Source organism: Nelumbo lutea, chromosome 4, assembly GCF_056320005.1.
Source record: "Nelumbo lutea isolate HS-2025 chromosome 4, American lotus-T2T, whole genome shotgun sequence".
Lineage (NCBI taxonomy): Eukaryota > Viridiplantae > Streptophyta > Magnoliopsida > Proteales > Nelumbonaceae > Nelumbo > Nelumbo lutea.
Window position 1 is genome coordinate 16,393,139 of NC_142687.1, and position 10,487 is coordinate 16,403,625.

General features: G+C 38.4%; 2 protein-coding genes across 3 annotated transcripts; one reads left to right on the plus strand and one right to left on the minus strand.

The window, feature by feature from the left end:
- The first annotated feature begins 425 nt into the window (after nt 1-425).
- LOC148854191 (tubulin alpha-1 chain) lies at nt 426-2,441 on the plus strand. Its single transcript, XM_088983125.1, has 4 exons — nt 426-692; nt 775-1,009; nt 1,115-1,485; nt 1,564-2,441. Exons 1-4 carry the CDS (start codon nt 600-602, stop codon nt 2,218-2,220), a joined length of 1,356 nt encoding a protein of 451 aa, XP_088839251.1. The 5' UTR covers nt 426-599; the 3' UTR covers nt 2,221-2,441.
- LOC148854192 (Cyclophilin-like peptidyl-prolyl cis-trans isomerase family protein) lies at nt 2,308-10,265 on the minus strand. Of its 2 annotated transcripts, XM_088983127.1 has the most exons (8): nt 9,560-10,265; nt 7,983-8,096; nt 7,745-7,893; nt 3,661-3,733; nt 3,482-3,571; nt 2,799-2,838; nt 2,625-2,707; nt 2,308-2,537 (listed from the first exon to the last, which is right to left on the minus strand). In XM_088983127.1, exons 1-8 carry the CDS (start codon nt 9,665-9,667, stop codon nt 2,517-2,519), a joined length of 678 nt encoding a protein of 225 aa, XP_088839253.1. In that variant the 5' UTR covers nt 9,668-10,265; the 3' UTR covers nt 2,308-2,516. The 2 variants fall into 2 exon arrangements, with proteins under 2 accessions (XP_088839253.1, XP_088839252.1); XM_088983126.1 differs by lacking the exons at nt 2,308-2,537; nt 2,625-2,707; nt 2,799-2,838 and adding an exon at nt 2,929-3,313.
- Between the last annotated feature and the right edge of the window lie 222 nt (nt 10,266-10,487).

Genomic DNA, 10,487 nt, shown 5'->3' on the forward strand with positions numbered 1-10,487 from the left:
GTCAAGGCCAATATATGGCATATAGTATTAGCATTTAGCCAATTAGGGCATTTTCTATGATGCCGGAAGGTATAATACGGCATGAACTTTTAAACACTCAGAACACGAATTCACATCTGCACCCCACAAACGGCCCACGACATATCCCATCGTGTATTTTGGGAGCATCTCTCTCAGTGAGAACTTGCGGAGATGTTCCCAATGAACGCTGAGATGTGCATGTGGAGCGTTCGTGGGGCTCAGATGTAATCTCTCAGAGCCCACCCATTAGTTTGATTAAACCAAACTTAAAATGTGACCACCTCATCGTAATCGCGGACTAAGATTCGAAATTCAAATTAACGAAAAAACAAACGGTCAAAGCCAGCCAGCTGGATCCCACTGGCATGTAATTTAAAATTCAAACACACCGAGCCCCCCAGTAAGATCGTCGGTCTTTTTAAATTTTAAAAGGCAAGCTTTCGCGGTTTCACCACACCAACCTCTTACTTCAACACTCCCCTGGACCGCAAACCCTACTTTCTTCTACCAGCTTACCGCTCTCTCTTTTCTCTTTCTTTTTTTTTTTTTTTTCTATCTTTCCACAGCAAAACAGGAAAATGAGGGAGTGCATTTCCGTCCACATTGGGCAGGCCGGAATCCAGGTCGGAAATGCCTGCTGGGAGCTTTACTGCCTTGAACACGGTATCCAGGTAAGTTACCCCCTTTTCCTTTAATACATTCCTCTCTCTCTCAAAATGTATGCTGTTATTTATTTTTCGCCTTCTCTTGTAGCCTGATGGACAAATGCCCAGTGGCAAAACCGTTGGTGGAGGGGATGATGCCTTCAACACATTTTTCAGTGAGACTGGCGCAGGGAAGCACGTTCCTCGTGCTGTCTTCTTGGATCTTGAACCCACTGTTATTGATGAAGTGCGAACTGGTGCCTATCGCCAACTCTTCCACCCCGAGCAGCTCATCAGTGGAAAAGAAGATGCCGCCAATAACTTTGCTAGAGGCCATTATACAAGTATAAGCCCCCTCCTTTTCCTTTCGTTTTCTTACTAACATACCGTTGTCAGATTCACATTTATACATAACAACATACATTTGGTGTCCGTTTTTTCCATCACAGTTGGGAAAGAAATCGTTGATCTGTGCCTGGATCGTATCAGAAAGTTGGCTGACAACTGCACGGGACTTCAAGGCTTCCTTGTTTTCCACGCCGTAGGTGGTGGCACTGGCTCGGGTCTTGGATCCCTATTGCTTGAAAGACTCTCGGTTGATTACGGGAAGAAATCAAAGCTTGGTTTTACAGTGTACCCATCCCCTCAGGTTTCAACCTCTGTTGTTGAGCCTTACAACAGCGTCCTGTCCACGCACTCTCTTCTGGAGCACACCGATGTGTCTGTACTCCTTGACAACGAAGCTATCTATGACATCTGCCGCAGATCATTGGACATTGAAAGGCCAACCTACACCAATCTCAACAGGCTGGTCTCTCAGGTGTGTATGTTGATCAGTTTGGGTGTCGTCTGGTGACATAGTTCTAGATTTTAGCCTAACCGCGTACCCTTCTTGTAGGTTATTTCCTCGCTGACAGCATCTCTTCGTTTTGATGGAGCTCTCAACGTGGATGTTACAGAGTTCCAGACTAATTTGGTTCCGTATCCCCGTATCCACTTCATGCTCTCTTCGTATGCCCCCGTTATATCCGCAGAGAAGGCGTATCATGAGCAACTCTCGGTTGCAGAGATCACCAACAGTGCGTTTGAGCCATCATCCATGATGGCAAAATGTGATCCCCGCCATGGTAAGTACATGGCCTGCTGTTTAATGTACAGAGGCGATGTGGTGCCAAAGGACGTGAATGCAGCAGTAGCCACAATCAAGACAAAGAGGACAATCCAGTTTGTAGATTGGTGCCCAACTGGCTTCAAGTGTGGAATCAATTACCAACCACCAACGGTTGTCCCTGGTGGAGACTTGGCCAAGGTTCAGAGGGCTGTGTGCATGATATCAAACTCAACCAGTGTTGCTGAGGTGTTCTCAAGAATTGATCACAAGTTTGATCTCATGTATGCCAAGCGTGCTTTCGTACATTGGTATGTTGGTGAGGGTATGGAAGAAGGAGAATTCTCAGAAGCCCGTGAGGATCTTGCCGCTTTGGAAAAGGATTACGAGGAAGTTGGTGCTGAATCTGGAGAAGGGGACGATGAAGATGAGGGAGAGGAGTACTAGTCCCATAGTTGAGCAGTAGTAGATATTTATAGATGTGGCTCTTTTTGCTTTCAGCGTAACATCACCAATCGACTCATTGGCCTGCAATGAGGGATTAAACCGTCCGTTTTATTAGTTAGTGGATTTTCGTAGTTTTCATTTTGGTGTATTAGAGCTGTTTTCTTCAAGAGAACACTCTCTTTCTTAATGGAATCATCATATACAATTCTGTTTTTAGCTAACGTTCTTCCACCCCATACTGGAATATATCTTTGCAAAACATTCGCTAAAGCCTAAAAGGCCATCTTGCTTCTGATTCACGGGAAACATTTCATTCTCTGCAAATTAACACCATAAGCAATCTGCTTAGAGTATATTTTTCTTTTCAATGGTTTAAGTCAAAGGAAGGGGATTGTACTTTTTACCTGTTTCTCAATTTCGATGGCAGAAGCAATGATCCTTCTTTTCAGTATTGACCTCTCTGCTTCGCAACTCTCTACCTTGGTGTCTATGTCAAGAAAATAAAATTCATTGACTTGCTTGCTACAAGAGGTCAGATTTTGTATCAATTTATAAGTAGTTAGATTCTCAGTTCTCACCGTAAAAGTAGGTTGACAAAATTGTGATCCGTTCAGTTGGCTGAAAATAAAAGACATATTGTAACTTGTCAATATTCTCTCAAGTATCAACTAAAGCCTAACTTCCTACCATAAAAAAAGAAAGAAACCCTTTATAAGAATAATTACGGGCCATTTAAGATCTGTCATTACTTGGATGCACCTCAAGTATTTAAGAAATCTGCAAACTGACACAACTCCAGCTCCCATGAATGGGTGACACTATACCATGTATAGTTTATTTGAAACAGGACTTGTAGTAAACTATACTTGTACTTTTTCTTGTAGTCATTTATTAAGGAGATTTACATCATAGCCGAGAACTGAAGACCCTGGAAATTGATAATATAGGTGGAGAATAGCATACAACTGAACGTACTCTTTTGACCTGTGAGAACTCCCGTCATCCGTTCACATATTTGGAAAGGAGGCAACTTGGAGGACCCCTCCACCAATCCTAGTGGGCCCATCCAGTTCCAAATGTAATATAGAGGTAGCTGAGAACAAGGGTAATCTGATGGGTAGCAGAAAATGATTGCAACAAGTTGCCATAGATGCATTAAAGTGGTAAAATGTATGACCAAAATCTAACCTTCAGAAAGACTAAATGACACATCATCCAATTAAGTCAAAGTTGCACTTGTAAGAAAATAAGGGAACTTTACCATTACAAAGATCCCCTCTCGACGGGTTGGGAGTTGCTCAAGCTTTCTCAGTGTGTCATCGCCTTTGGTAACTCTACCGAATATTGCATACTGAAGTTGGAGGAATGTCAGCCAAAACTTGAGGAACATAAAGCACTGGAATCATCATTAATAATGTTTACCAAGTGTAACAACAATACCTGGCCATCAAGGTGAGGAGCATCACCTAGAAGGATTGAGAATGAGGATTGTGCACTATTTGGATCAGCATACCTGCGCCACAACACAGTTACATATCACAAATGGAAGAAATCAATTTAGGACCAGCAAGAGAATTGATAAATGATCCAGTAGCCAGAAAGATAAAAAAAGATTAAATAGATAGAGCGGAAGATGCAGAACATCCCATTTTGGTGAAAGAAAACATCAATTTTAAAACGAGTATAAGAGATGCAAAATTACAAATGCTAAAAATGTACTACTAAAATTCCAATTTTAAGTGGATCAGTATGATAGTTCTAAATCGGGCTTTTGAGATTTGTCCTTTAGTATAATATTAAAAAAATGGCGAGTAATTTCAATCAAGAAATTAGTGGTGATGGTGTGCGATCTGGTGCTCCCTGCTGGCGGACAGCTCAGACGCCAGGCTGGAGAAGTCGCCTGGGCGAGCTGCAAGAAAACAATATCAGAGTGTCTGGGTTGCTTTACCCAGGGTGGGCACTCTGATAGTCTTCTTGCAGCTCGCCCAGGTGACCTCACCAGCCCGGCATCCGAGCTGTCCGCCAGCAGGGAGTACCAGATCGCGCACCATCAGGTGGCATCATGAATAAAGCAAGATTGAAGCATAACTAGCAAAAGGATTTCCTGAAAAGTAAAGCATAACTAGTGAGGAGATTTAAGGTTAAACAAGGATGAAAGTTTTTTTTTTTTTTTTTTCTTGATGAATAACAAGGACAAAATGTTTAGTGAGTAATAACTGGATAATTATGATTTCGAATCACCTTAGTGCCGTCAAAGGGTTGGATTTGGTTCAGCCAGGGTAGACCAGGTCCCCAATCATTATCATCTAAGCCTTATCCCCACTATATGGGGTCCATTACACAATCCTGTTTCATCATTCTGTTCTGTTGCATATCCATTGTAAAATTATGAGGACTTAAATCATTTCTTACTACTTCAACCCAGGTCCTTTTTGTAATAGCCATAGCCCTTCTAGCCCCTTTAGCTTGCAACAGATTGCTTCTTTCTACAGATGCTGTAGATGGTCTTCAATGCACTCGGTCCCGAACCAATTAAGAAATGTATAGACCCAGTCCCAAACTATATCCTGTAGAATCTATTACTTGCAAAACTAGAACAGTCCTTATTATTAATCAGGATAAGACCCAATCATAATTGGTAGGTATTCAGAAATAAATTGGGATCTGTTAAATTTCTATTGGTGTTAAGAGATTTGTTAGCATCTTAGAGATTCACACAGTAAAATTTTGATACTAAATCAGAAAACAGACCGTCTTGCATTTTTTGTTGAATGCCATGGAAATATACTAAAGAGTTCATCCCCAGTCCCCGAAAACACTAAGAGTGGGATGGCCATGAAAAGATAAATACTGCTCCAATGCAACTATGATGTCAGATCTCATTCCATTAGAGACAAAAATCAACCAACTCTCTAGGTTGATTGTTTGGCTCAGGGAAGTTGATAAGATTGATCTATAGGGTGAGCTCATCCAGATTAAGCCTGGTTTGTTTTTTTTATTGATTATAAATAAATTATAATGAAAACGGAATATGATAGGGCACTTACTGTCCAGATCTGATGTATGGCTACAAATCATTCATTCCAACAACTGGCAGATGGCACATAATAGTTTGGTTTCACATGGAAACATCTTAAAGCAAAGACAGATCTCTATTCCTATCACAGGGAATAGGACATCTAATGCGTGCTATAATGATACATGAAACAGACAACTGTGCCACAAAGAAGCACCATAACATGGGACAGAACTAGGGGTGCGATGGATTGTACCGGGGCCAGGCCAGGCTTACTGCCTAGAATAAGAGGCTGAACGCCCAGGCTGGGCCTGGCCTTTACCTCATGCATCCCCATGCAATGACAAAACACCCCTTTTCAAGATCCATACTTGTTATTATCATGTTTTCATATAAAATATTGGAGTTGGAAATTTCCTAGGAGGGACCCATCTTAAAGGGCAAAAAAAGGAACCCAACTTCATTGCAGAACTGCATTGGTGTAGACTGTAGACTATGATTTTGGTCACGAGCACTTTTTGTTCTCTTGGCACAACCACTCAGTAATACCAAACTATTGGGTGCCATCTGCCAGTTGCTTCTAGTGTTCAAAACTCAAAACCAAGACCCAGACTGCAAATGCTAGAGATGAGAGATCACTGCCAACCACTGTTGCTACTGTTCTGACTCATAAGATAGATGCACTAGTCACTACCAACACGGCTTGCCAAGCTCCAAATAGGTGCTGAACTAAACATTTAAACCAAGATAATGCAGTGTGCAGAGTGCTGAACCATCAGCAAGCTTGATGACGGCAAGATTGCAACTGCTGATTGCTTCTAGTTTGCTTATTGCTTGCCAATTTAGAAGAGGAGACCAGGCTTCTCTCTTTCTCTAGGTATCTTATATATTATGACAATTTTAGACATATTAACATGTCATTATTATATGTAAGCCATGAGAAATAGGTTTTTAACTCTGGGGGTATGCATTACATTATAATACATAGTTCATTCAGGTCTTAATCAGGTCAGAACAAGAAAAACTGATCCTAGACCTATTATAATCAGAACTCAAAACCAAAACCAAGAATCAACCCTATTATAGTCGATACACAAAACACAGATACCAACCCTATATAATAAGATCAATTTGGTTCAGGTCTGTCAAGTTGACCCGACCAATTGACAGTCCTATACTAACTATTTGAGAATTGAAGCATATCCATAACATCTCCCTTTTCCATAAACATGAAAAAAAAAATGGGTGGGGGTTTGAGGAATATGTGATACCCAACATTTTGGGTCAACTCTATTAATTCTAAGATCATAACTAACCATACAATCTTATTGGTAATAACTCTTTCATACACCATAAATCTTGAGTATTCTGTCAGGCCAGATGTTACCCCACCAAAGACGATCTTCCAAATGTTTGTGTATGACACACTAATACCAGGCACTGAAAGGAGAAAAAAATTTATCACTAGCAATCCACAACTTCTAAATACATTCTTTTTGATAATGACTGCAAGTGTGCCATACACCACACATCTGGAGCATCCTGTCAGTCTAGATCCCCCCCTTTCCAAAGACATTTTTCCAGATATTTGTGTATGATAAACTTGTACCCAGCAGCACCAAAAGTGGGAAAAAGATGCAACACTAGTATTCATAAATTCTTACAACTATTCATTCATTCATCCTAATAAAAAGATATTTTTAAAAAATCAAAATTATAAGATCATTCTTTTGTGGGAATTAAGAATGCAAAACCCAAAATGGACTTATTTTGGCTTGCCTCAAGGGGCTTGGTAGTTGGTACAAAGGCAGCCCATAGAATCAGGATTCAGGAATGCAAATTGTTTAACATCACATTAGCTATTTGAAATAATGCGATTAGGAAAAAATATAGAGATTGAAGGTTTTACATGCTCGAATATGTTTTATGTTATATTTGATTTTAAGTTTATATTTTTAATAATATTACATTTAATATTTTTATTTGTGCACTCTTTTGAATGTTTTAGCATTTTTGAACCTTACTTTGGAGAATCATGAACCTCGCCTTGTGTTTTGTGCATTAGGCTCAGTTTGGAAAGAGTACAGATACAAATATGTACAGTACAAATTCATAGAAAATAATACAAAATACAAGGCTTTGCACTCTACAAATTTGTATTTGTACTCCTTCCAAACTGAGCCTCAGGTGCAAAATTCCCTTTGCACTTCTTTTGCACCTTGCACTTTTAAAACCCTGCTCTCAACGCATGCACCAGTGTGTGCACCAATTTGTGTTACATTCTTATGATTTTTTTTTTTTTACAGATTGAACCAAGTCAACTGTCTCATGACACAATGAGCCAGATTGACATGGCTGAATCCTATTACATTCTTAAGAGAGGATTAAAGAACTAAATCTTCCTTATAAATTAACAAGGAGAAGCCAAAGACATTTGGAATGACATCACAGAGAAGTCCTGAAATAAAATTAAAAGTTTCTAGAAAACAATTTCTTAAAAGACTTTACCTCCCCATAGAAAGAATACCTCTTACATGTTTGACACTACTAAATTCACCAATAATGGTTTTTGCAGCTTCTTCCCTTTGTTCCTCATTCAAAGGAGCTGTTCTACCACCCAAAACATCTGCCACTTGGGCAACAAATGCCTTGTCAACCTGCATTGAGTTCAATTTAGTATATCTCTACTGGTTTGCTAATCAATCTGTTATGGAAAAATCACAATTCTAAATATTCCAGTCATTACCCGGAAGAAGTGATTAGTATTATAGCAACCCAAACGGACAAGTTTGAATATGTGGTCAACAGTTTTGGGTGCAACACTGGGAAAAAATCCAAACTCAATGTCTCCATAATTAGTCTGCACGGAAAGTATGTCATGTCATTACATGGTTAATGCATAAAAAAGTGAATTAAACAAATTCAAGCTTTTATAATAACCATAATCACCATCAATTTATCTGGATATCAGGAAGCCAATTTTTCTCAGGATGTAGATTTCACCGTAATGCCTGGAGAGCAATCTTTTTATAACTAGATTGTATAAATTATACACAAAACTGTTAATATGGGTCATTAGGGGTAATGGTCTTTTGGCCAGACCTTGTGCAAAAATTAACATCAAAATGATATGATCCTGAACCAATGGGTCAGTTCCTGTGATTCCATGTATTTTCATAAAGAGTGTTTTTTTTTTTTTGGATAAAAAATGGCAATGAAGAAATATTTTTAATGATATTCCAAGGTTCTTATTCTTCATTCCATCTTTTCATGTATATAATTGGCAACAATATTGACCTAGTGGACAATGACAATGCTCACACCAAGTCCAACAAAACTGCCCATGTAAAATTAGTTGATGAACGAAAGTTCTACATTTTTTCTTACATAGTTGTTTCCATTTTTATAGTATATGTATTACTTATTCAGTTTTTTTTTCTCTCTCCCAGATTTCATTACAAAACAACTCCAAAAGTTGCAGCTTAGCATTATTATTATAGACTTTGGGTGTAAATTATAGATTTAAGAAGCCGACCTCCATTGCTAAAATAACAAACGTGTAATTTACGCCTTTATACTTAGCCTTGAAATTTCAGTAAGTTATCTTCGTATACAAACCACACCAGACCTTAAAAGAGATAACCCCTTATAGAATCTATCCTTCGGTTTCAACATTGCACTCAATCAAGCTTGAGTATACATAACCATACCTGTATAGTTGACTAATGAGCTCAAAGAACACTGGGAGGGAGTATGAAATATGAATATGAGGTTAATAAATGAAACCAAAATTATAGCGGTATGATCTTGTTAATTTACAATCATAAAAAGAAAAAGAAAAAGAAGATAGATAAGCTGGAAGGAATAGGACAACCCCGTACATGCCTTTCCACGAATGATGGTGCCTCTGCCATCTCTACGAGTGAGCGAAAGGAGTGAGAGAAGTAAAGAACAAAATATGGATAGAAGCAGGCAGGAGTTCACTTTCAGAAACCTACTCCTGTAGTCATCACCAAGTGAGCTATTAAACCACGGAGCCACTTTCCCAAGAACTCGATATTTTCCTAGTTCTTAGGATCCATGTTCTTCCCTAATGGAATCTTATCGCAATAATCACCTACTAAAGCGACCTATGTACCAGCACGTTGTGGGTTATATACTAAAATGTGATTGAACTGGAGTAGATTATGAAAAACTTCCATTTCAGTAAACAATCTCCCAAGAAATATCAAACAATTTTCGAAAATTCAACAGCAATCCAAAATGGGTACACACTAAACGAATAAAAATGAGGGCGAAAACTGCAGACTCTGGTGAAAATACCTGAAAAACAACGCGAACCGATCCGAGTTCGGGATCTTCAGAGGAAACCTGAACAAAAGCAAGCAAGAGGCAAGTAACGAGGATCGACAACCGACGACTTCTCCACATTTTGTTCTGACTTTGGCGTGAGATCTCAGTTCAGACGAGCTGAAAATAGTCGCCCCTCCCCCGCGCTACTTCAACCGTATAACGTGCACCAGTGGACATATTCCAATATGACGGTTGTCAGTGTTACCTAGCTCTATCCGCTTCAATTAAAAATGTGAGAAATTTTTTCGGAAAAGCACGACAGGCATAATACAGATTTCTTAATTCCACCGCAAATCTATAAACATTCAAAACGTAAAAATCACACTCTAGGCATCCATACCCGTCCGGAATTGGCATAAATTCCGATCCGGCACTATGATCCACCCCAAATGTTTTTTGAGCCTAATTAGATACCTTTCTCATAAAAGGGGGAAAATTTTTCAGGTGCCAATCAGGATATATTGGAATTCAATCTTAAACACAGTAGGTCTGATACAATTTGATTTAAAGATTCAATCCGATCTTATAAATATCGATTTGAATTCAAATCTAAGATGTTGGATATCCGAATATGACCTGATCTAAATTATTTTTTAAAAATTAACAAGTTATTAAAAGAAAAAAAAATATAACTCTTTAAATAAAGAAAAACAAAAAATACATGTATTTTTCAACCATTTTCATCAATTTATACATATTTTTATAAAAAATAAATAATATAAAAGAATTTACAAAAAAGAAATATAAATAATATATTTATAAATAAATAATATATACATATATATTATATATAAATAAATAAAGTAAACATTATATTACATTCCACCTCATAATTCTAAATTCCGCTACAAATTTACAATAATTTCAAATTTCAAATACCCCCCCACCTATAATACCA

Coding starts and splice junctions, on each gene's coding strand:
- LOC148854191 (XM_088983125.1), top strand. CDS start 600: ATGAGGGAGTGCATTTCCGTCCACATTGGGCAGGCCGGAATCCAGGTC. Junction 693..774: donor GCCTTGAACACGGTATCCAG/GTAAGTTACCCC, acceptor CTTCTCTTGTAG/CCTGATGGACAAATGCCCAG. Junction 1,010..1,114: donor TGCTAGAGGCCATTATACAA/GTATAAGCCCCC, acceptor TTTCCATCACAG/TTGGGAAAGAAATCGTTGAT.
- LOC148854192 (XM_088983126.1), bottom strand. CDS start 9,667: ATGTGGAGAAGTCGTCGGTTGTCGATCCTCGTTACTTGCCTCTTGCTT. Junction 3,734..7,744: donor GGTATTCTTTCTATGGGGAG/GTAAAGTCTTTT, acceptor GTTGTGGCGCAG/GTATGCTGATCCAAATAGTG. Junction 3,314..3,481: donor GAGAGGGGATCTTTGTAATG/GTAAAGTTCCCT, acceptor CCTTGTTCTCAG/CTACCTCTATATTACATTTG.